Below are 26,241 nucleotides of genomic sequence, written 5' to 3' on the forward strand. Positions count from 1 at the left end.
GCCCTTCCTTTCCCCTCCTCTCTTCCCCTGGTGCCCGACTTCCTCTTGCCTCTAGCAAAAGGATTATCAGGTGCCTAATGACACGGTGGGGGCCAGAGGAAGGTCAGTTCCCCAGCCTGAGGCTGCTGATGTGTGGGCAGAGTGTACAGCCTCGCTGGCCTCTGGTTTGTAGTCGGAAGGAAGCTGCAAATCAGATCAATTATAGCCTGTTCTCAGCCACAACATAAACAACGCCTAATGAGGATTTAGCTACCTTCCACTGATGCTATCACACAACTGCTCTCTTAAGCTATAAAATAAAATGAAAAATGCCTGTGTTTATATCCTTGCTTTGATTAAATCACAAAACCAGGCAGCCTCTTATTGCTTATTCATCCATATGGAAGAACTGCATGGAAATCAATAGGAATGTAATGTGAAGACGTTGAGTCAAAGATCAATGCTGAAATGGCACTCTGGCACTGTCTGCTCATCAGACAGCACTCTGGCTGTTTGTACTGTTACACAAAATATTACAATGTGTTCGATCGACCTCTTTAACCTCACGATTTAAGTCTTGGCTCGATGATATCTCCAACATATTATATCACAATGTTTCTTCTTCAGCTGAGATCAGCTGTGAAAAACCTAAAAATGAAATCACAGAATGACAGCCGCATATAATTAATAGCTCCAGTCTTGGCATCTCCCCGCCGGGAATCAAGATTATTAATCCAGATACAGCCATGAAGATATAAAAAGGGAGGAGGTGGTTTTGGCTTCATTTGAAGAACTCAGTGTGACTGATTATGCATAATGTAGCACTGATAAAGTGTATTAAGTCCTGGGTCTTCACATGTGCTTGTACCTGACCTGTTAATTACACATCCTGGCCACGGGACACCCACAAATTTTCTCTCTCCTCTCTTTCTTTTACTGGATGTCTTGTGCTGCCTGAAGGTAGTGTAAAATGTTTTATTTGAGCTCCTAATCCAGGGCAAAGCTACAGTGGGTTAAAAAATGTTCCCCCAGTTGCCATGGTTGCCATGCAGTAATTGGCTGCAGAGACACTTAACGGAGTTGAAGCACTTCCTCATGGTACAGCCTGCGGCGGTCATGGCTCTCCTCTCCGTTTTATCTCTAAGATTAAGGCTTAATGTTCTCAGGACATGGAAACTTAACAGAAGCCATTTATTAATCTGGCATGACTGTCTTGACACATGATGAAAAATATGTCAAAATATTTTTCTTTCAGCAAGATAAGAGTAAAATGAGCTCTGAAGCAGATCAAGACAGATCCAAAGCACACAGGGACGGGTGTTGCAAACTGGCATTCGCTATAAACACCAGAGCTCCTTTCAGACATGCACTGCAACCATGAACTTATCTAGACATTACCTAAAGGAGCTGTAGGTAAAAACGCAAATGTCCTAATCAGTTGGACTGGACATTAAACATACTTAACCCTGCCAACTCCCTACTACAAAGTCATGTAATGTCCAGTTGAGCCCATGTATGAATAGAGCAGGTCATTGTCTGGAGAATTCACAGCAAGTGAGTGGGCGTGCTGATGACGTTTCTATCATGTGACTGGCGTGAAACTGGAAAAATACAAACTTTTGAGGGTGAAGAAGAAGGGTCATTTACACAAAGACGCCAACGGAAATGTCTAACTGGAGAGACAATGAGATTCGGGAACTTCTATCGGTAAGGGCTGTTGCCAAAACTGTCAGACAAATTCAAGGAACAGCAGGAAACTTGGTTGTTTATGACCAAATTAAGACCAGCATTGTAAACAAAACACTGCAATTCTGCAATGTACTTTTTGAATCCTGCCTCCTGCACCCTCTATCCAGGCACCAACCCTCACCTTAACCAGAGTACTTCCAGTAGGTGAGAACGCAGCTGACACGGACAATCTCCTGTTGTTACATGCGTATAAGGGAAACTCTGCACTCAGTTTATATGAGAAAAAGCCTTATGACACTTGTATCAGATAGCTGTTTCAGTTGACTATGTGTATCTGTCTCTATCAAATAAACCATAATAACCTTCATTTTTATCAGATAAATCGTAACATTTCTCACCAAGAACTCTCAGCTGCATCTTTTCCAACCTACATGCAGAGTGCAAGAACAAATGGTGACTTGAGGTCATGATGTAACCATCCAACAACGATGCACTAAATACCAAAGGACGAATGGGCCACTATGGCGTCCTACATCTCCACAAAAACTGCTGATTCTTGCTTTTTCTAAAGGTTAGCCCCATCATTAGTTCCATCTATCTCCTATTAAAGTGCCATTTTCTATTATTTGTATCAATATAAGGACTCAGAGCCTTTGATGTCACATGTTGCATCCTTTGCTGTCTCCACAGTCTCTGCTGCACAGCTCATTGAGCACTTCAACCCCTTTGGACCGACAGGTGCACGATGCAAATACTGCCCTTTTGCTTCAGACATGGACACGAACCTGTGCACTTTGCAAACATCACCTGCGTGTTGCACGACAGGAAAACAAAGCCTTGTTTGTTTGTTTGTTTGTTTCAGCTGTTGCAAGAGTTTGATTTTGTTTACAGTGACTGAGGGCAGTCCTAGCAATTAGCTCTTCATTAAAAACACATGTTGAGGCAGTGTGCATGAGGCTGCTGTGAGACAGATAATACAGATTCTGTGACTTTGACTTCCCAAAACCAAAAACCCAACAGCAAAAATGTAGAAATGGATTTAACAGTGTGTTTGTCTGCTCTAAAGTGAGCTGGCAGCTTAACACGACGGCATCCTCAGCCAACGATAACCAAGATAGCATTAAGTTTGCCAAACACAGCGGTCAGCCCTCATTCCCAACAGCATTTTGTCTTGTAATGTTAAAATTTAAAATACAGTATTCCAAAAGATGAACATTTATGGATGCTAAGCAGCCATACAAGGTTATGTTAGAGTAAAATAACATTCTGTTTTTACATTTTGTTTCTTTACTTTATTGTCTTCTCCACTGGTCTTCTTCTGGTAACTTTCTGCCTGAGACCTGTTAGCTTTAGCTTCAAGTCTTGCGTGCATGTTCAAAGTCAAGGTAAAATGAAAAATTACTTATTAACTCTTTAAGATCACATTGTTGGACATTTTGTGCACCTATTTAACCATATTTGCAAATGAATAAATAATAATCTTTTTATTCATGTTTTCAATCAAAATCCAATCTTGACTTCTTCCAGTAAAACAATATATGACGTCTGCTTACATGAGCTAGTACCAACCAACTTTGACCAATAATATCATGACATCCATCCACCCATCAATCAACCTGCAGCTTTTAGCCGCATAGAGCTAGTAAGCTAGCTAACAACAGCATGCTAAATTGGTTTGTCTTTGTTTCCCCAAAATTCCGTGGTTACAGACCACTGGCTAGAATTTATTTACTGTGTGGAAAGTAATATCTTTGACAGCTCCAGATTTTAGGCGAGGAATTTTAAAGTGGACTGCTTCAGCAACTAATGTTACTTGAAGCAGATGATGGACTTTGTTTCTTTCTCTACTACTATCCTGGCAGTGTTTCACCCATAGACATATATATGTAGACGCCACACAGACTGTGTCAGCCTGTTGCCTGGATGTCAACAGCACCGCCATATTAGGAAGCGCAAGACTAACCTGTAAACACATGCAAGCAAACAAGGGAGCTGCAGTGTTTCTTGATAAAAAGCCCCGTAACGTTTATTTTTCTCAATCAATTGCAATGAGTCATTTTTATATGAATTGGTTTATGAATCTGTGGCCAGTGGGGCATGCTTATATATCTATGGTTACACCGTCAGGGCCTGAATTTTCAGCTATCAAACCTTTGTTTTCATTTACAAAACAATATTGCTGAAGTCTAATTCATTCCTTCATTCATCCTAAACTAATGCTGGGGGAGCTGTGTGTGGAGTCACTGGCTAGTTTTGAGGCAGCAGGCCACAGTAGCCCAGCTAAACTCTAAACCAGCCCACATTTAAACATTCTAATCAAATGTGAAGGATTTGATTTTAATCCCATTTGTGACTGTACACAGATCAACTATTCTGTTTCACTGGAAAAAACATAAAAATACAGAATCTAGAGACGCTTTAACTTCAGTTTCACTTAGACATTGTGACTATGTTTACAGTATTCTCAATTTTTTAATTAGCTAGCTATAGCTGTTAAACTCTGCCAGACAGTTGTCATTTGTGCTAGCAAAATTGAAAGTTGTTGGCTAAAATGAGAAGCCCGCTTTGGTCTGCCTTTGTTTCACCAATTGTTTAAAAAATTGTGAAGCATTTATCCAACTTACAGAGTTAATGCTTCCTAGCTAACATAAATCAATAAAACGTGCTAGTGACATACTGACATTTGACATTTCCAAATCAACAACTAGAATGGCTTGTAACATGAAGCTGCTTTCTTGTGTGAAATCAAAAACTTGTTTCAAAAATTACATTGAATTTCAATTGTAATTGAATTAGTTAGCATTAATTTGGGCAACATATGCTGTTAAAACAGCTACTGACATTTTAAAATCAACAACTAGAGCAGCTTGAAATGTGAAGCTGCGTTCGTTCACCTCTGTGTGAAATAGCAGACTTGTTTCAAACATTATGAAGAATTTGGAGCAACAGTAACTAAGAAGGGTGGAGCTTAGCAAACAATGTCACATTACTGTCTAGATAGTACGTCCAGATTTGTGAAAACTCCTGCGAGATTTCATGTTTCAGATAATTTTTACTAAAAACATTATCTTTCCCTAATCCTCCTAACCAGGTGCTTTATTTGAGCCTAAACATGACCAAATCTTAACAACAGTGCTCTGATGCCATATAACATCAGGACAAGAGTATTGTGAACCAGCTCGTGAGAGTTTCGCAAATCTCTGGTCACCATCTCGTCGTGGCCAAATTTAATGCAATGTATGTAAAGGAGGGCGAGAAAGGTACTGTATTTAGTTATTTGCATCTTCATGTTGAGCTGTATTCAGCAGCGTAGTGATCATTTCAGATGTGTTATCAGAAAAGGAAAACGGGCCTGACAGAAAGAAGAAAACTCACACTCCTCAGAGATGTCGCTCATGTTCAACACAACACCTCAGTCTCAATCTGCTTCTATTCAAGATTTCATCACTCCATAAGCAAACAGCAGCACATGCTGGTTTCATCATGCTGTGTCAGAGGCATCAAAGGCAGCTTGGTTTATGAAGTCCAGGAGGACTGCGTTAAAGGGTTCAATAGACAAATCACTCGGTGCCAACTAAAACCTTCTAGAAAGAGGTTTTATAGGAAAAGCCTTCAGATGAGACAGTCCATATCAGAAACTCCCACTACTCCAAGAAGCTCAAGTTTTGCAGAGTTGTTTTACTTGCTTCACATCAGACTAAAAAAACATTAATTCTCAGAACATGTTCGGCTGTGATCGCCTCCCCATCCAACATAAAGATGCAAAGCGAAGGACGAAATAAAGCCCTTCTTATGTACTGGGTTAAAGTTACATGTTATTAACTTTGAAATAAATGTTATCCAAGTTTTATACACATAATCAAAACAGAGTTTAAATTACTGAATAAATCATAACTGACAACTCATTATTGTGGCAGACTTTGAATCAGGGCCCATGGCAGAGGGAGAGAGGGAGAGACTGACTGTGGATAAAAATGTTTGAAGTGTCTCCCCTTTGCTCGCATTTGCTTTAAATTTAATGGGCCTAAATTGCAGTAACTCAAAAGCAAATGGGAGAGGCAGATCTGGAGCTGTGCCCACAGCTCTGCCCACTGAGAGAGGTGAAACAGTGTTGGAGAAGAGGTGGTGACAGTTGGAGCTAAAGCAAAACAGACGAGGCTGAACTCAGAGCTATGAGGCACAGCTTAAAAGGGTAAATAAAATCTGATGAAACAATACAGTCAGTCAGCTAAATGACCCTTTGCTAAGCCCCAGCCCCCATTAGTTACAGCTGAACCTTGTAAAAGCATCTTAAATATGCAATTCATGACCACATACATGATATCATACTAAAGACTGAGGCTTAAGCTTCATGTCCCAATTAGCGATGATGATCCATGTACAGTAGAAGACAAAAGATACATTGTTCTTGTACTGTAGGGTAGAGCTAGCAAGCCATAAAAATTAAAATGGTAATTGTTTCAACCTGTTTGGATGCTGGCTACAAAACTAAAATTAACCCCCTCACAGTTGTATGCCTCCGCAAACCAGTCAAGGTTCTCTCACAGTTTATTCTTTACATTTTACATGTATGTGAAAACACAGATGCTTCTCACACATCTTTCCCCAGCACAGCACAGAAGATCTATACAATCAGCACAGTTTCAAGGTGGATAACCAAGATTAGTGTAACCAATTAATTATCCGACCGAATGTAACCCCTGTAACCCCTTTTTGCAGAACATTATGATGTCACAGTGAAGTTGACCTTTGACTTTTTAGACATAAAACATCATTATTTCTTCATTTTATCCTACTAGACATTGGTGTGTTTTTTTTGTCAAAATTAGCTTATGAATTCTGGATTTATTGTGAGGTCACAGTGACCTTTGACCATCAAAATCCAAACAGTTCATTCTTGAGTCCAAGTGGGTGTTTGTGCCAAAGTTGAAGAATGTCCCTCAAGGCCTTTTTGAGATATTGCATCCACGAGAATGAGACAGATGGTCACAGTGACCTTGACCTTTGACCATCAAAATCCAAACAGTTCATACTTGAGTCCAAGTGGGTGTTTGTGCCAAAGTTGAAGAATGTCCCTCAAGGCCTTTTTGAGATATTGCATCCACGAGAATGAGACAGATTCATGGTCAAAATGACTTTGACTTTTGACCAACAAATTGTACTCAGTTTATCCTTAAGTCCAGGTGGACGTTTGTGCCAAATTTAAAAATAATCCCCTCGAAGTGTTCTTGAGCCATCATGTTTGCAAAAAATGAGACAGATGCGTCACAGTGAGCTTAACCTTTGACCTTAACCACCAATATCTAATCAGGTCATTATTTAGTCCAAGTTGGCATTTTACCCATATTTTAAGAAATTCCCTTAAAGAGTTCTTAAGATGTCGTGTTCATGAGAATGGGACTGTCGGATTGATAGACAACTCAAGAACATAATGCCTCCAGCCATGGCTGTCACCAGCGCAGAGGCATAAAAACATCTGGTCAAAGTGACACAGAGTTTAGATTTATGCGTTATTGTTTATACTTTTCCTTTTACAAGAGAGAAGGCTTTGAGGAGGAGTAACAACCAACAAGTTCTGCTATTGTAACACTACCTCAGGTAACAAGTTTGGCTGGAATTTCTTGAGCGTGAACTTCCCCAAATCAAGCAAGTTTTAAGCACATATGTTTGAGGTAAACGCTCTTGCTCTTGTATTTTTGGTTTTGTAAAGGCTACAAAAAGACATCTTATTACAGTCCAATAAATACAGCTTTGGCATGTTTAGAAAACTTTGACGGGCTTGCTGTGCTTATGGTTGCTATAATTGGCCAGTGGCTGGAGGGGTAGGGTTTACTGAACAGTCAATCGAATGGTTTAATCTATGGCTGCAACTAACCAACCCCTTTTCATTTCCAGGTCGTCAAATACCGATACTTTGTTGTGCCTCTTGGGGTGTGATATCGACACCAAAGGCATCCTTTAGCATCTTTATGAGACACACCGGCTTTCAACAAACTCTAATTTAAAGCCATCCGCAGCAATACTTGACACTGAGAGCAACTGATGTAGTATAAAGAGCAAGACTGTGTATGGTGGTAGGGAGGTGAGGTGAAAGGGTAAAACAAAACCGGACTTTTACCCAAGAGACCACAGTTCAGCTTTCATAAAAGTCAATGTCATTTTACGGTACAATTATGCAACTTAAGTACCTATGTTCCGGGTGAAACCAAAAGTCACCATTGTTTTAGCATGTTTGGTCATTTACGTACGTTTGTTGCCCACTGACGTCACTCATGACATACTGACGTCATGTTACGTAACAAACTTACTTATTTTAACCCAAAATATGATCTTTTTTCTAAACCTAGCAAAATTGAGCATAGCTTTAGTTCAGGCAGACACAATATCAAGTTCAGCTCACATCCCAGCTACATCAGCTGATCTCAAAAAGCCCAATCAACTGATGGATCAGCTGATTGATGGAAAGTGAGTCAGCTGATAGATCACATAATTCCTTTCTATACAACCAATTGGCGCATGGAAGGGCAGAGAGGTTAGCTCTCTCTCTACCTCAGGCTTTCCTTGTTTGCGCGTGGAAGGGCAGAGAGGTGTGCTTTCTTCGCCTTAGGCTTTCAACGTAGGCACGTGGAAGAGGCTTTCTGCGTAGGCCTATGAAAGGTAGAGAGGCCCCAGAACAGAGCCATACCGCCAAATATAATACTGCAAATGGAAATAAAGTGTTCTTTGACTACAGTGGTATGCGTTATAAAGTGTTTCAGCTGTGAGCCCCCTGTGCTTGCCCACTGCATCACTGTAAGATGCTGCAGGGGTGAAACAAGGCATCAGTATATGACAACCTGGCAATAAGAACGAGTTGAACTAACAATAATTTTCATTGTCAATTTATTGATTGATTATTTTCTCGATTAATCGATTAGTGGTTTGGTCTACAAAATGTCCGAAAATGGTGCAAATATCAATCAGGGTTTCCCACAGATGACGCTCTCAAATGTCTTATTTTGTCCACGGCCCCTTTCCTTTTTGTGAACAATGGAGCAAATGTAAATTAGAAAGATGTCTTTGAAACTCACTGGGTATCTGTTGGATCTTGTGGACCACCACAAAGGCATCAGACAGGCCCACCTTCACCGGGTGATTGACAGAGCTGATCTGTGACACCTCAATGGGGATCTGAAATGAAAGAGGGGAAAATCAATTACCAGAACTGCGACAATCTGTCTGGGGCCGGCTGGAAAATAGAAGCAGGCCACACCAGTCAGACAGCGCTGACAATTCCACCAATTTATTACTATCTCCTATAGGAATCTGCTGAGGCATTATGCAACTTCAATAAACATGTGGGTATATTTGGTGCAGAGAATAAACACTGCAGACACAGACAGGACTAAAGGGAACTACAGCTCTGTGAGGACTGACTTATATCACAGAAAACAGACTAAAACTAACATTTATGGTCCAATCAATAGTAAATCTGATATACTGATTTTACACAACACTGCAAGAAAGGAGTTAAACTTAAGTACTCAGTGTCTCTGGGATAAATTCTTAAAAGTAAATGAGATGGAGCTGCAACTCAGCAGCACCAAACAAACCTTGTAATCATCACGGATCACATGAAAACTCAGATTACATGTAATGAGCGGGTTACTCCTTTCAGACCAATAATAGCAGCATAATGAAACACCTATCGGAAAAAAAACTCCAGCAGCTCTTCTAATATGTGAAAATAACAAATTACAAAAGGGCCTGAGTCGTAAAAGAAGCAGCCCCGCTGTTATAACCATCGCAATTATGATAGATCATTACTAAGTTATTGCAGTCTCACACTCCTACAGCAGTCTCTGTTGGATAATATTCTTCATTACCACCTCTTTGTCTCCGTTCAATCAAGTTGTTTATCTGGGAATGTTTAAATTTCGGAGATTTACAGACACCACAGGGACACCTAATATAAAAAGGTGTAATAAAATGTCAAATAATGTTGCAGTCAAATTAAGCATAAGGAAACAGTATGAGGACATGAGGTGATATTCTCTTCAGTAGCTGCCATCATTAAACTTATTATTTTGTTAGTCATGCTGGCGTCACCATCTGCATAGCGACCAGAATGAAAACACATCAGCATGGAGCATGGTTTAAGACATTTTACGAAGTCAGACAGAGTAAGAAACAAGAGAGACAAAGACTTTTGTGTGAGCTGTGTGATTTGAAAGGAAAGATCACTTCTGCTTTTGTTCTGTACTTCTATGATGAATAAAAAACGTCGACTCTATCAAATGTCTCACCAAACCCTAAAATACTTAATTAAAAGTTGAGGATTAGGGACGTGTTCTGGCCTGGGAAAATACCAGATGGTTGTTCAGGGTGTCTACAGGTATCAGACAGTTGAATTTAATGCTTCTTAATACACGTTCAAGACACCTTTAAACCAAATTTAGGACCGATTTTTGGAAAAATCATGTTTAACTTATTTAAGTATTGGAGGTAAGCATTGCACACAAGTAGTATATATGTGGCCTTGTGCAGAGGTAAGAGTTATGTGGGAATATGGTTATTAGAGTGAGTTAAATCAATCTTCAATTTGCCAGCAGATAAGTATGCAAGTATGAAGTAAAATGACAGTATTATAGTTTTTTAATAGATTTGTAACATTAAAAATGTGAACTTTTACATAGAAAGGCTTCAGTCATTCTCAAAAAAAAAGAAATTAAAAATGCATTAATGAAATTAGATAAAAATGTTTGTAGTAGTTGAGACCTCACAATTCCAAATTTAAGACTATTTAATGACTTTTAATGCCTTATTGTTGCAACACTGAATTCAAGACATTTTAAGACTTTTCAGGACCTGTAGACACCCTGTCATTTTTTCAAACCCTATCCCTGATTCTTAATTTTGACCTGGAACCAAACCCTCTGGTTGCCCTTTTTGGCACCACAGGAGAAAATGATATGCACCTAACTCCAATCAAACAGTGCAGACTGTCCTTCGCTTCTCTTCTGGCCAGACGTTCAGTGTTGCTAAGATGGAGGGATGTTGCCCTGCCCACCTATGCTCACTGGCTGAGGGACATTATGTCCTGTCTAAACCTTAAAAAAAATTGTATCTTAGTTTGCAAGACAAACAAAAACTTTCAACAGTTGAGGGGAACTTTTCTGAAATACTCAAACTGAATACTGATTTTCTCATTCTCTTCTTGTCTTACTGTGAATCCATGCCAACAATGCAATCTGTGTAAGCTTATCAATTCCTAAATCCCCCTTCTCTTTATTTATCTATTTATTTTTTCCTCTCTGTACTCTCTTGACTTTCAGCAATTTCCGGTATTACTCAAGGAATGAAGTAACCTTTAATACAGTGGTTCCCAACTGGTGGGTCACGGGTCCTTTCTGAATGGGCCACAAGTGACTTGCAAAGGTGTCAAGTTTGTAAAATAACACATTTCATTTTGAAGTACAGTGAGCACAAAGATTTTACTTTGAAGTGCTGTTTCTTGCTGTAGAGTGAGTGCCTGTCGGACAGCTACTTGACAGAGACAGCAAACTAGTTTGATGACATGGGCAAACACAAGTATGACCCTGAATGTATTAAACCGTGTGGACCTTGAACTAATGATTAAGGATAAATCTGGACCTTGTGGCTGGACCATTTGGGAACCACTGCTTCAATATATATAATTACAGCTTATTGATGGGGCTAACTGGGGTGAGGGATGATTGGGATGAGAATGTATGGTGAATGTTATGTTCCTATAACAGAGATGTGTCCTGTTAAACTGTCAGACTTGTGCACTTCACAGTTTTGTGAATTTTCTGTTTTGTAAGCCAGTGGTGTCGTGCTTTTTAAAGGTCTGGGTCTCATTTCGGACTCAACTCCATTTTTACTCTGTCTTGACTCACTCTCAGACAAAGAGGATTCTGGATTTTCTTTTTCCAAGACTGGTCAAGACCACAGCTGTGAGGATATCACTAAATTGCCTATGCAGAAAAGGAGTGATGAATTAAGATGGTGAAGCTGATTTTAGCTCCTTAGTGTTTGTTTGTATTTGTTTACAGAAAACAAAGGAAAAATCCCACACATAAAATTCACCTCTGCAATGCCTTCTGATTATTTTATCAAGTCATTTGTCATGGTGGACTTTTACACCCACACATGTACAGTACTGCAATAAAAGAGGTGAACGAATTTAACCCTCATTTCTTTTCTGTGGGTGTTTATATATGAGTGTGGATCTTTCAACTCAATTTGAGGAGTGCCGAGGGTTTCTATGTTTCACATTTTTTTTGTCAGTGTGGGACTCGCACTGGTCTGGTCTGGGTCATGACTTGGTTTAAGTTCAGGTGGTCTTGACCACAACAGCCCATGCAGGCTGGCACAGTGCATGCACAATAACAAAAACGTCTTATACAGACAAAAAAAAAAATCAGACCGAGACAGAAACAAATCAGTCTGACAAAAGGACACAAAGACAAAAATGCATTTTCTGTGTGAATCACGGATACTGAAGATAAGGAAAACAGTTTTTCTTTCAGAAACAGTGTGATGAATGAGTCCCGACCTCTTTGTATGCAAAAACAATCCTTCCAGTGTTGTGCAGTGTTGCCTGGAAGGTGAAGCTCCCCAGGTTGTAGTTGTCCTGTAGGTGGACATGGTCCCACTGCACCACCAGAGCCGTGCCTAGAGGAGAAACAATCACATACAGCTCATTACCACATGTAGGACTTCACAGAATCGCCTAGATGAAAGGAAAATACAGACGTCAGTGATAGCTACTGTCACACTTTTTATTTCTTAACACTGACTTGTGTTTCACTGTTTTGAAATACCATCTCCACTTGTCTCAGATCTAGTGTGAAATGAACTGCTGACCGGGCAAAGCCTGTGAATAAGCAGACATCAATGTAACAATCACATTTGTAAGACGAGATGTTTTTGAGGGATTATTTCCAGGCAGAGATTTCATTTCCCCCTGTGGGTGTGAGGTGATTGACACTGAAATAGTGTGAGCGCTGATATGAAAACACTCCAGTGGAGCGGCACGAAACCGCAATAAAACTGAAACTTTGAGAAAACCAAATCAAGGCGTGGCAGTCACTGTGATGGATTATGAAGCGTCGGCAATTTTCACAACAATGAAAGTTTTTCATTCTGTGCAAGAGCGAATGACAGTGCTGTAAATGACTTCTTGCTCTAGTACAGGAAAATGTTTCCAACTACACAGCAGTCACCAGCAGGAATAAAGAAAAGCAGAGGGGCAACACTGACACTAACATAAAGGATTAGAGCTCTTGTAGTATCTAGTCAGGCATGTATTGTAGTTTTGGTTTTACTTGCTCAAGTTTTAAGATCTCTGTCTCTGGGATTTCTGCTGCCCCATCTATATAGTGCGAGTGAATGGAATTAAATTTATGGTGCTAACAGCTTTGACAAATTGGATATGAAAAACTATTTTTTTCCACAAAATAATGACCTGGTTACAACAAATAACCCACATCTTCTAGTAGTTTTCATTAGTCATTCTACTTTGTACCAAAGAAAGTTTTACAGGGGTGGCGGCAAAAGTTTCAATGGCAAATATCTTAAAATAAAACTGAAGCCACAGTGTCTAGAGCTGAAAAGATTAGCTGATCATGTGATAAAATGCTCCATGTAAATTAATCTCCAACTTTCAATCAATTGTTTAAGTAAATGTGTGATAGTGCATTGAATAATTTGGGGACTAAGCTTTGAAAAGTTTGATTTTTCACAATTTTCTGACCATTTATAGACCAAACAATTCATTCGTGAAAGCCAGAGTGCAGGACTTTTACATATAAATGAACATCTGATACATTCAAGCCCTTGCCAAATGAGTTCACACAATGCCAATTAAGCCAGGAAATTGTTGCCAGGGAAAGCTTTCTGTTTCTCAGTACCAGGTTTTTGGTGGTAGGTTTGTGGGTGCACTGGAAGTGATGCATTTTATGTTTACCAGCCAGAGCAGAAAAGGGGAAAAAATGTACTAATTTACTTTATTATAGATTTGTTTTCTTTTGTCTTTTTTACAGTTTGGCACAGCTTTTCGCTTTGTTTTCTCTGTATGTATGTGATTCTGATGTTTTCTTCTGACAATATGTACTTCGATAGTTTAAAATAAAGATATTAAAAAGTAAGAGGGGAGAGGCCATAGCGACAGAGAAGCAGCTCAGAGTATTGTGAAAGCTATGGCGGAAAATCCTAAGAAGCATCCAATAAAAGTTTCTGGAGTGGAAACACTCAGAGGAAGGGTTAAAGTCGAAAAACACTTGAAGAGAGCGCTCCTGGGGGCGAAAGAAGAGATGCGACAAGCTCAGCTGCATGCATACATTTCTGCAGTAACTCTCACTGCCAGAGGGGAGAGACAAAAATTTTGTACTCCAACTTTAATGAATCAGCAGAATGTTAGTTGCAGCCCTAAATCTGTCTACATGTACAGACACCACCAGGATGCCATGATAAAACATGTTAATTTGTAAAGTAAGTGAAAGTGCAAGTGACCATTTAAACATTGTCACAGAAAGGACTGATCCTGGTTCAGTTTTTCACTTTAAACACTGCCAGGCATCTTAAACACATCTAGAGACAGACTGAATAATTGAGCATATGAACAAATGAGTCAATCCACTGATAAATGAACTACAGAGGTGCACTCAGATCTCCACCAGGTGGCTGCGTTCCGGCTGTGACGCAGCCACCACAGCTGATCACTGGCACTCTTGACAAAGCTCATGCACAGCTACACCCTGAGGAATCCCCCCCCCCCTGCTCACTTACAGTAAATATGGCAAAGAAGATAACAGAAACAGGGCTTGTTTTCATCTTGCATTGTACCTGACTTCAGTGGATCAAGACATATAGGGTATGGAATTAATCTGCAGATGCTCTGGGTCAAAATAAGACCATACTTTTTTTATGGATGTCAGTTTTTGAGCCATGACAAAGGCCAAAATGTGGCCTGCAACTTCCAATAATGCCTTCTGCTCTATGCTTTTGCCAGTTAATAGGAGTGAAGAGTCATCAGTTAACGAGGGTATGAAACTGTCAATGAAACAGGTTTATCAACAATTGTAAATCACCGCAACCATGAGAGGTCCATAACCCTAAAGGTGCATTCAAAATATTAGGCTGATTGGTCCGGTAGTATGTGAGATTAGCTGTGGACAGCCAGAGACACTCACACTCACACACGACCAAACAAATGATCCCCTCCAGGCTTTTAACCCAGGTGGAGATAATAAGTATGAGAGTAACTTAAAAGCCACGTGCTGTAAATTCAAATCACACTTGACCACACAGAGTCATCATTAGGTGTTGCCTTAATGTGGCTACACACTAAATTAGCACCAGACTCATGGGACCTTCAGCTCTACCCTCCAGACAGCGGGCCTCACATTACTTTTAACACCGTTTTGATTTAGTGTGGACTTTGGAGAACCTATTGATGTGAAAGCCATTCCCTCCTCCGAGCTAGTCATTTGGCTCTGTGCCAGGGCAATAAAGGTTTGTTAACACAACTAATCAATTTTTCCGTCACACAGCCAGAGCTCGTCCCTCCAAAGTAAAGATAGAGATTTAGCTTAGACAGTTTGGAGAGCGGAGGCGTTTGCTTGTACAGGAAACCCCATTAAAAATTGGTGTTGTGTGTGTACAGGGCCTCTGGCATTAGACATGGATGCTGCATGAGGTTAGACAGAGTTAAGGGCAGCAGATGCAGGGCACTGGCATTCTCTGGCAATATTGTGAGTGTTTGGATGGGAAATAAGAAAGAGAGAGTATTGAAGATTTGCTGTGTGATGCATTAAAGAGGACAGAGTTTAGGAGAAGGCAGTGAATATCAGAGCGAGGACCAGGGTACTAAATTGCTGCGACCTTATGGCACAGCGTGCTTACTCAGTCAGCACAAGTTAAGCCCAATATAAGTCTGCTTAAAATGCATTGAGTTCAGGAGGGGAGGCGACCATGCTATCTGGGGCTCCCTGGCTAAAAATACAGAGTGGGTGAGGAGGTGCGGAGGGAGCAAACACTGGCCTTGTTTCTAATTCCACTTACAAGCTTAACATGCTGTATGAACTCAAAACAAACAAATCAAATCTAGCTCTATTACGCAAGCCCACCCTCTGCATGGTGAACTCATTTAGTGTGGTTTCAGCAGCAGCTTTGTGTTTGGACTTTATTCTGTCAAGTCTATTTTTCATTTAACTTTCCATTGTTATTCATTTGAATATTTATTTTTTTAAATTTATTTCTTACTGTTGGTTTTGGATGATTCCCAGTGTATAAAGTATGAATTTCTGATGCGTGACGGGTCTTTTTCACAGCAGAGCAGATTAAATTTAATACCCTTTTGTTTACCTGTTGCCATATATATGCGTCTCCTTTGCATCTTGTTTTGATGGAATGCAACATGCAAATCAGGGTAGGTCATTCTTCAATGCAGCGGGTGGTGGTAATGCACCAGAGGCTGTTTGGTAAATTATTTCATTTTATTTTCTCTTTATTTTACCAGAAATATTCCCACTGAGATTCAAACTCTGTTTTGCAAGGGAGTCCTGGCCAAGACCGCAGCATAAAAATTTCACATCACAGAACAAATATACTAAAAACACAGCAGCAAAAAGCCAAACAGTGTTAAAATTCACAAACAAAGACAAGCCACAGCCAATTTACAGCCACAATTGATTTAGCAGCGTTCAGTAACGAACCGTGCATTGAGTGGTCAGATAGTCCTTAATCCTGTTCTTAAAATCTCCCATGGCTATAGTATAATCTAGTTTAACATGACTCTGTAGACAACACCAAGCCAAAGGAGCAAAAACCATAAAAGCACCAACAATAAAAATACCATACTAAATAAATACTTAATAAATACTTTCTGCAGTTTAGTTAAAACAGTTAGCAGTTAGCATTACCAAGCTTGATACCTAACAACTATCCATCAACACATATGCACGGTTACGTCATACTTGTGAATTACCAACATTCTCCACATTGCTCACCCTTACATAAAAATGTCTTATCACTCACTCATTTAGTGGTTGAACTGATCTGGGGTCAGATAAGTACTGCAACAGCTCAGTGCATCTTCGGTATAATCTTTAATCTTAAAATCATCAGAGCCATGTTTCTCTTTGTCTCAAGCAACCACAAGAACAACAACCAAATTCTGTGTAGTTTCAGTCTTTGAATGGTTACTTCCACATACTACATACTGCAGTTACACTTGGGAGGAGTAGGAGTTTTATATCCATCTTGGAGAGACAAAATAATTTGAAATAACTGGCTATAGTGTGTCTCAACAGACTTCCTCAGGTTTGACCCGGTGTTTGATTTCTCTGGACCTGATGAACAACACTTCTCGGCATTAAACCTTTTACCTCTTCAAGGGAGAGTTCATCCCGAAATCCAAAATACATAATTATGCTTTTAACTGTAGTGCTATCTATCAGTCTATATTGTTGGTGTCAGTTGTAGAGTGTTGGAGATATCAGCTGTAGAGATGTCTGCCTCCTCTTGAAGATAATGGAACTAGATGGAACTCGGCTCATGGAGCTCAAAGTGCCAAAAAATACATTTGAAAAACTCAACAGCGATGTGTCGGTGAACATTCTCAGTCATCCAGGTCATGGTTATCGTAAGTGCTATATCAAAGGCAACTGGACTTTTCTTGAAGACGTTTCGCCTCTAATCCAAGAAGCTTCTTCAGCTGACTGGTACGAAGTTGCAGGCTTTAAACCCTGTTTGGGTGGGAATCAACAGCAACGTCCCTTTCCAGAAATCATAACCCAGTTACTCAAGATAATCCACAGACCTTGTTGTGAGCAGTTTCATAAAGGATCTATTTTCTTTCTACCAAACTACACCTGCTGACTGTATCACTACGCAGAAGGAAGAGTGCATCTACTTCTAGCTCACCTAGCACCACTGAGCTAGCTAACGTTACAGCTCAGCAGTGGAGGATGCCATTACTGTTTATATCTCATGCTGTCATAAGCACAAGCCTCTTGTCCATGAGTAGATGCACACTTCCTTCTGCACAGTGATACAGTTGGCTGGTGTACTGTGATAGAAAGAAAATAGTTCCTACATGAAACTGCTCACAACAAGGTCTGTGGATTATTTTAAGTAATCAAGTCATGATTTCTGGAAAGAGACATTGCTGTTGAGTTTTTCAAATGTATTGTTTTGGCGCTTTGAGCACCACAAGCCAAGTCTGGTTCTGTTATATTTGAGAGAAGGCAGGCATCTCTATGGCCGATATCTCCAACACTCTGCAACTCACACCAAAACAATCTAGACTGATAAATAGCACTAAAGGTAAGAGGAAAAATATGAATTTTGGATTTAGGCTTGAACTGTCCCTTTAACATAATAAGAAAGACATACATATTAACTGGATCAGACGACAGTGTTGCCGCTCCTTTAGGAGACAGTGGACTTGAAATTAATCCGTCAGTAATAGATTAGTAGGTGCTTGTCCGGTACTGTGAATGGAAGTTACAGCAGACTTGTATACTTGTGTTAAACTCTCAAAGTGTCAGACTTGTTATACAGGCTGTAAGAGGTATTTTTACCACTGCAGTGCTGTCACCATGGTCCCGCTGGCAACAACAGTCAAATTCAGAAGTCTGTCAGGTGCCGAGACACTTCACTCCTCTATAATTGTGCACTATCGAACTTCAGTATATTTTTACAGCACTTTAAAAAAAACTAATGTGTTATTCACATGTATTCTTTATTTAGCAGATTTTAATTAACGAAACTAAAGACACACTGTCCCTGTGAAGTTTCACACAGCTCTCACAATCCTGTTTGTGTGTGCAGGACAAACAATAAGCCTCATCAACCTGCTTATAGTGTGATGGAAAGAAGCGTTGACTCTCCCACAACACTACCGACCGTTCAGTTCTTATGCTCTATTGGCAGGACATTGACGGATGGACAGTGTGTTGAGGAGCAGGCGGGCTGAGAATCGATCGGCTGCCAGTTTGGTTAAAGTCTGATGAGCTCCACTGCAGAAGGTCACACAGTTGGTCAGTCACTCTGCCGCAGAGGGATTAATGACTGACATGATGGATAACAACCATTGCAGATGGCAAACGAAAGGTACAGGGAGTGAGGAAGGGCATCAATTTAGTTTAAAGTGAGTAAGTGGAATATAAGGGGTTGTAACAGAGGTCAGGAAGGGTTTCATATAAATCATTTAATTATAAAGACTTCATAGTTTGTGAATAAATGTCTGAGGGTGGCTCATAGCTTTAATAAGAGCTTGAATTTTAAGATATTACCAATGTGTAAATTGCCTGGGAGAGGGACCTGGGAGTGGAGCTCTCTGAGGATGCTTGGTGGGACAGTTTAACTCGTATACACACCTCCTCACTGCGTGTACGACACAACCTAATTCAATTTAAAGTACTTCAATGTCTCCATTACTCGAGGGATAAACTTGCCAGAGTCTTTCCTAGCAGCACAGATCCAGGCTGTCCAAGGTGCAGCCATAGTCCATAGTCTCGGCAGGCAACATGTTCTGGGTGTGTTGCTCTCTCAAATATTCAGTGTATTTTCATATATCTGTAAACAAACCATGACCCCTGATTTTCACACAGTCATCTTTGGTATACCCAAATACAAGGTCAAGGTTACAACTCTGCAGGGGAATGTTTAGCGTTTGTTTCACTGGCGGCACACAGACTTATTCTTTTAAACTGGAAGTCTAATAAAGGCCCATCATTCTTACAGTGGTTAAAAAAGGCGCTTTCTCTTCCGCCTTTAGAAAAACTCTGATATAAAGTATGGAAAGCCAGCAAATTTCCTTTTAAACTGGAGGCCTTTTAGACTTTATCAAAGACTTTCCGTTTTGATGAAGGTACTGTTTACAAATCTTTTTCTACCAATTTGTACTCTGTATGTTAAATTAAGCTCCTCATTATTACAGCAGATGCTTCTTTAACAACACTGGCTCTGTGTGATTAGTTGTGAAGTAATTTTTTTGAGCACACCATGAAATCAGTCACGTTGCTAGTTTGACTGTTTTCATGAGTCACGCTGAAATATTTGTGGTTTGGATCTTATGTTTTTGTATTGTCTGGAGCTTGTTATCACAGTTGGCTGTAGGAGATCTGATTTCACTGTGTCCTTACCAGAATAAAGAGCTGGTTGGAGCCAACAGCGTCAGTTTGTGCCTCATGCATCGCACAAGAGTACACAACTGCTACTTATTCAGGCAGAAGTGCAATAATTGGTAAAGTGCTGTTACCGTTGTCAAAGTAGATGACAGTAGAGTTTCTGGAGACACTGGGGTCAAAGTTTGCCATCAGAGGAGCGATGTACTGTGTAGCTGTGAGCATCCGGTGGACCACATCACCCGTGTAGATGAAGCCTGAGGAAAAAACAGAGACAACATTTAACTTTCAGTCCTCTGAATTCTAATTTTGAATGAAAACGGCACTCTTAAACTGCTAAAATAATCTATGTGTAATGTTTAATGTATGAGCTGTTTGCACCTGGTATTAACATGCACCTTGGGTGGTCCAATCCCAGATGGACAGCTTTAGGTCTGTTTGTTCACACCTGGCATTAGAATGCATCTCTACATGCGTCTTACTTGTGACTGGATCTCACTTCCCACTCTTTATCCAAATGCATTGTTGTTTTCAACCAGCAGGAGGTTTGTCCTGATATACGCACCCATTCGCGCCAATTTATTAGTTTGCCTTGAGGTGACAAACTGTGGGAGATTGTGGATGGCTTTCGAGGAGCTTCACTAAAGTTGAAAAGAAATTCACACATTCAAACTTCACTGATCAATAACTCATAAGCAAAACGTTTTTATCAAACGAGCCGTCCTCCAAGCTGGACAAATGAAATTGGTCTCTATGTGCAGCCAGCTGTGAGACAAGGGCACAGGAACCGTCTACAAAATGTAACACAGAAAAGAGATACTAGAAAAATAGTCAAATCATTATCATCCTACAAGCTGTTGTGGATCACCTCTCTGTGAGTGACACACACACACAGAGGACATCAGCTGAGTACGTGGTCCTTCAGTGTGGCCCAGGACATATTAACATACACACTGCTCAAAGGATGTGGCCATATGTGCCCCAGCCCATCTCTAAATGTGGTCTGTGCGATCGGATCCCAAGACACACTGACAACACATTGGGTGCACTCGTTCTTAGCTGTCCACTTGTGATCTGATCACCCAAGATGCATTTTAACACCAGGTGTGAACTGGGCCTGTCATAGCTATGTCATACTCAATTCCGATTTTTTTCCCTCAGATCCGATCTTTCTGTCGAGACTGTTCAAGTTCACGCTTAAAGTGACCTGTATCTGACATAAGTGTGAATGGATCTCTGCTCCGATATGCCTAACATGCAACCACCAAGGTCATGCGAACATGCGTTCTTTATGTTCTTTATATATTGGGAATATGGGTAAGAAGAGGAAGGAACACAAAAGCCATCCCTATAACTCTATTAGCAGCTATTACTGGCAGTTCTGTGGAGAGAGAAATGTGGGTGCAACAGAGGAGTCATGAGCGGTGGGGCCGCGATGTGGAAGGTTTCACAGAGAACAGTTTCTCAAAAACTTGGAGGATGTCCAGGGGAACATTTCAATATCTCTGTTGGCGCCTCTCGACAATGCTGTCACAGCAGGACTCAAAATGTAGGCAGGCTATCTTCATCTTCTCCTATACTATAGCATCATCGAGCCAGTTCTTCTGTATGATGCCATCTGTTTTATCCATATGCTCACAGTCACCAGTTAGAAAAAAACTCTGAAAGTTAACTCATCTAGCCAGCAAACTCATCAGTATTCCTACCCCCAACCTATCTGATTGTGTCACCTCATCCCTGATTTACAAAGTGCTCACAATCATTCACGACCCAGATCATCCACTCTACCAGTACTTTATCCCCTGTCCCTCTAGACACAGGCATAGACTACCCATGTGCAGAGGGGCCTGTTTCAGCAAGAGCTTTGTTCCCACAGCCATATGAGCTCTAAATAAGTAACCTCTTTTTGAAATTCAGTCTGTGGTGCGTCAAATGCCAGTCCATGTCTTTGTCTCTTTTGTATTAATTCTGTATGTCTTATAGGTCTGTTCCATGTGTGCACTTGATGTGGAAAGGAATTTCCTTCTTGAGAACAGATATCCATCCATCCATCCATCCATCCATCCATCCATCCATCCATCCATCCATCCATCCATCCATCCACATCAGAGAGCACCTGGCTGTCAGGCTCTACTGGTTGGAGATAGGGGTAGCCTACCACAGCAGCAGTACGGTTACGGCAGCCTTCTGTAGTTTCAACGAACTGTTGCAACACCATATGGAGCGTGATCTGCACCTGCACAGTGAAGTATGATGTGGAAAATCCCTGGATGTATGGGAAATTACAGAAATTCCGATTTGACTGTTCTCACAGCAGTCGCATGGCCAATGATCTATGTATTTGATTTAGGACCACAAATGAAAGTGGCCCAGATCTGATTGGATAAAAATGTATTTCTGTGCCCACACTACTGCAACAAAATCAGACCTGTGTCACATAAGAGCAAAAATAAAATGGATTTGGGCCACACTGGCTTGTAAAGTGAATGAGCTGCTATCATAAAGTGTTGAGAAATAAAGGTGGATTCGCCCTTTAGCAACTCATAAAAACAAACATCAATCTTCTCTCCCTCCATCCCTACCTTCCCTCCCTCTATAAAGCTGTTATCTGATACAGTATCTCTCAGGAAGACTACAAGTCTGCCCTCAAGTCCAGAGTTAAAAGTTCCTCATTAACCCACCACCATCACTTCCCTCTCTGTCTCCGGCCTCATGCTGCAGGCTGCCTCAGCTGCCACGGCAATTAATTAGCGCTATTATCTCTGATCAAAAACAGAAGGGCAAATCTGAGGGGCTTTAAGGGGAGATATGCTGAGTGAGCAGTAAATATATTACTATGTCTCCTGGTGTACTCCTTAACATCCTCATGTGCGTGTTTTTACTCTCCACATCATCAATCACGGACGCTAACGAAGAGCCAGTGACAACAAAAAGGGACTGTGTTAACTTTTCCAATTTATGCATTCCTTCAACAAGGCACAAACAGATCTCTCCACAGAGAGGGACGTGCTCAGTCAACACAAACTAGAGCTGCGTCATTTAGCAGCCTGTAAACATGGTTATTAATGGAGTCCAGAAAAGGGAAGAAACGCCCACTATTCATCACGAGGGAACAGTCTTTGCATAACGAATTTGCAATCATGACAACAGAATCAAACAGCATCTTAATTTCCCTACTGACAAGAAAGTTTAGCAAAGTCAGCTGCTATTTAAAGATCTATTCAAAAAGGTTTCTCACTCTGCACAAACATCCAAAACAAACCTTAACACGCGGCTTTTTAACAATCCCGTGGATCCAATATAATTTGCGGTTGAAGAGCAGTTTAAAGAATTAATAAGACACTGACTGTGACAGCATCTTGAAAAAAAGAAATGACAAATGTTTTATATATTTATTTGTTTTTATAAATTACTCTCATATGACAATTATTCTTGCAACAGAGGGGGCATCTATTTTTTCCCTGATGTTTCCACTTTTGTCTTGTTAAATCTTGTGAGACTGCAGGATTTTATGACAGACAGAGTTGTTCAAACATTTGGTTGTAATCTTCTAATGTAGCTGCAAGAAGATGATTCAGCAACCACTAAAAATCCGGTCTGCTCTGGGCTGGAAAATAATTTTTAATATATATCAAATCCTGTGAGGAGAATGTTTTAGTGAAACCTTTCACTGTATCTCCTGTTTCCTGTTTTTGTGCTAAGCTAGCTGGCTGGCTGCCTGTACAGTAATCGGTGTTATTATTCATCTATGGAAGATTCTTCTCAATATCCTAATTTATTATTACTTATTCTATTCTGTCAATTATAGTTAACATATGATGAACATATTTTACACATTTCTTATTCTTATTTTTCTATCTATATATAAATAGTAGAGCCTGACTGGTTTACAGGTTTTATCTGCCGATATGAACCTATCACGAATATAGCATTATTAGCATATGTCCTCCGATATACGCTGATAATTCAGGTTATTTTGATAGAATTTGTTCAGCAGAGCACGGTCTAATTTCACTGTTATGGCTTTGTTGGTTCTGCGATGGTTTTCAGCAGCAGGGACAGGCGCTAATGGTTACCGCAGTGAAGTACAGCTGGATTCATAAAAATGTAACAGTGACTTTACTAATGTTTGAAACTATAAACCAGCACAAAAATGATGATTACCAACATAAGCCACCACGAATATATCAATATCGGCCAATATATCAATATCAGAATTTTTTTTATTCCCTAATATCGAAATTGGCATAAGCCTTAAAACTGGCGATCACACGCATGTTTTTTGGGACTGCCCAATAATTTAAGGGTTCTGGGGAAGCGTTAAAAAAAATAGACAAAATTATGGAGGTAGATGTCACATGATCAGACCCATTAATATTTTTAGGATGGGCTGTTGTAATAGATTGTATATAATGGAACTGTGTTCCCCTGTAACTGGATAAATGCAACCCCCCTTTGTAATTCTTAGTTTTATGTTAATTAAATTAAATCAAATTACTATTATTTTCATTATTATATAGTTAAGAATATTGTTTACCTCTTATGGTTTTGCTTTGCTTTATTATAGGTCCTATGTCAGGGAATGTTGGGTTATCTGAAAAAAATGAACACTAAATAAAACTTCTTAATAAATTTGTGTTTTTCCCCAAAATATTAAACTATTCCTTTAAATCAGTGTTGGACATGGAAACTATCTGACTGTGAAAAAGTCCCTCACCTCACTTGGTCTCAGGATGGGCATTTTTTCAAGTATATACTGAATATCACAATAAAATAAATCATAAAACAACCGAGTAATAAATCATTCTCTTGTGAAGGGAACTCTTTGCTTTGCTACAGAAGTTCAACAGAAATACAATACATAAAGTAGCTGCCTGAGGCTTATAGTGGGAGAAAAAACTGTGCTCTGAAAGAGAAGAAGGTTTTTGGGAAAAGTCTCATTCAGGCCAGACCCATAAACCTCCATTTCAAGTCACCATATGTCTTCTCATACAGTAGGCTGGCTGGCTATAAAAACACATCTATCACGTTGGAAACCAGGAGCAGAGCATATCATGAGGGGAATCAATCTTTCCCTAAAGACCTCCCTGCTCAGAATTACCTCTATATAAAGCAGTGTCAGCACACACAGCGAGAAGAAGAGCAGGGGAGGGCTGGGAGTAAAGATGTGACTCTATTCTCCTGTCTGAAGTCCTGACTGTGGAGAACTCTACCTGACGTGAATAAGGGTAAAAGATTCAGTCCTTTATGGCTCAACAGGAGGAGGTGCCATGCTTTCGGTTACATTTAAAAAAGTAGATGCTTCAATCTGAACTCAAAGGCCATTCACTAACTTCTACAGAGCTACTCTTATATCTACTACTACTACTACTCTTAGGGCTGACACCTTCTGGTTTGGTTGGTCGATATATTCTTGTTCAACGAAGTTCTCAGANGGTTACATTTAAAAAAGTAGATGCTTCAATCTGAACTCAAAGGCCATTCACTAACTTCTACAGAGCTACTCTTATAAGGGCTGACACCTTCTGGTTTGGTTGGTCGATATATTCTTGTTCAACCAAGTTCTCAGAGGTTGGACAGCCACTGGTGTTACTTTCATAAGGCTGTGTGTCCACCAGTGTATTTCTTCCCCGCTCAAAACGCCCAACCGGGAGCGCCAGAGTGCTTTTGAGGGACAGCTTTCTTTCCAGCTGAGACACGTCAGTTCTGACTGGTTGCTATGTTACAGAATACTGTTGAGGCAAAAATGTCAGTACAAGGCAGAGTACTTCTCTGGCCCTTGGTCTGGATCATAGGACAACAGATCGCAAAAGTGAAATCAAAACATCTTGGTCGCCCCCTGGTGGATGGCATAAACCCCAACCCCCTCTGTTAGCAGATGGGACGTGGGTCAAACCAAAAAAATCTCAGTACACGTCAAATAAATTTTACTCAAGGATGGTTTCTGCCATCTAGGTAGTTCTTATCATGCTGATGTAGGTGTCTGTTTTTCTGAAAAGTTTGGTTTGAGTTATTTGATGCTATAAAAATGGGGTTAGAGTCATGATGGACAGCTGTGTATGCCAATCAGTTTGCCTGAATCAATGGCACTGCTTGCAATTCGTCGAACAGGTGTATGGGTAGGAACTCGACAGTGAGTGGGTTTACATGGACAGTTTTATTACCTTTTCATCCAGAATGAAAGTTCATTCATATTAAAAGTGATCTTGTAAACACCTAATTCGGATTGAAAATGGCCAATGCGATTGAAAATTCAATCCGATGTAAGGGGCTGGAATCTTCCGTTTCTAATTCCGAATGAAAGAATTTCTCGCACTTGTATACACTCATTCCTCTTTAAGTTCATTCCGGTCTTTCTGCGCATGCTCGTTTCCTTGCCCTTCTGGCGCGATGACGTATATAGCTCGCATAGCAACGGGCTGAGATAGAGCAGTCG

General features: G+C 40.3%; 1 protein-coding gene across 1 annotated transcript in view; it reads right to left on the reverse strand.

The window, feature by feature from the left end:
- Positions 1-26,241, reverse strand: part of plxdc2b (plexin domain containing 2b) — a 144,777-nt gene that overhangs the window by 36,141 nt on the left and 82,395 nt on the right. The window contains exons 5-7 of the mRNA XM_050057050.1: positions 19,940-20,062; positions 12,227-12,345; positions 8,739-8,838 (exon numbers count right to left, since the gene is read on the reverse strand). Of these exons, the coding sequence (XP_049913007.1) occupies positions 8,739-8,838; positions 12,227-12,345; positions 19,940-20,062 (342 nt within the window). The remainder of the gene's footprint in view (positions 1-8,738; positions 8,839-12,226; positions 12,346-19,939; positions 20,063-26,241) is intronic.

The sequence above is a fragment of the Epinephelus moara genome, chromosome 11 (assembly GCF_006386435.1).
Source record: "Epinephelus moara isolate mb chromosome 11, YSFRI_EMoa_1.0, whole genome shotgun sequence".
NCBI classification, from domain to species: Eukaryota; Metazoa; Chordata; class Actinopteri; order Perciformes; family Serranidae; genus Epinephelus; species Epinephelus moara.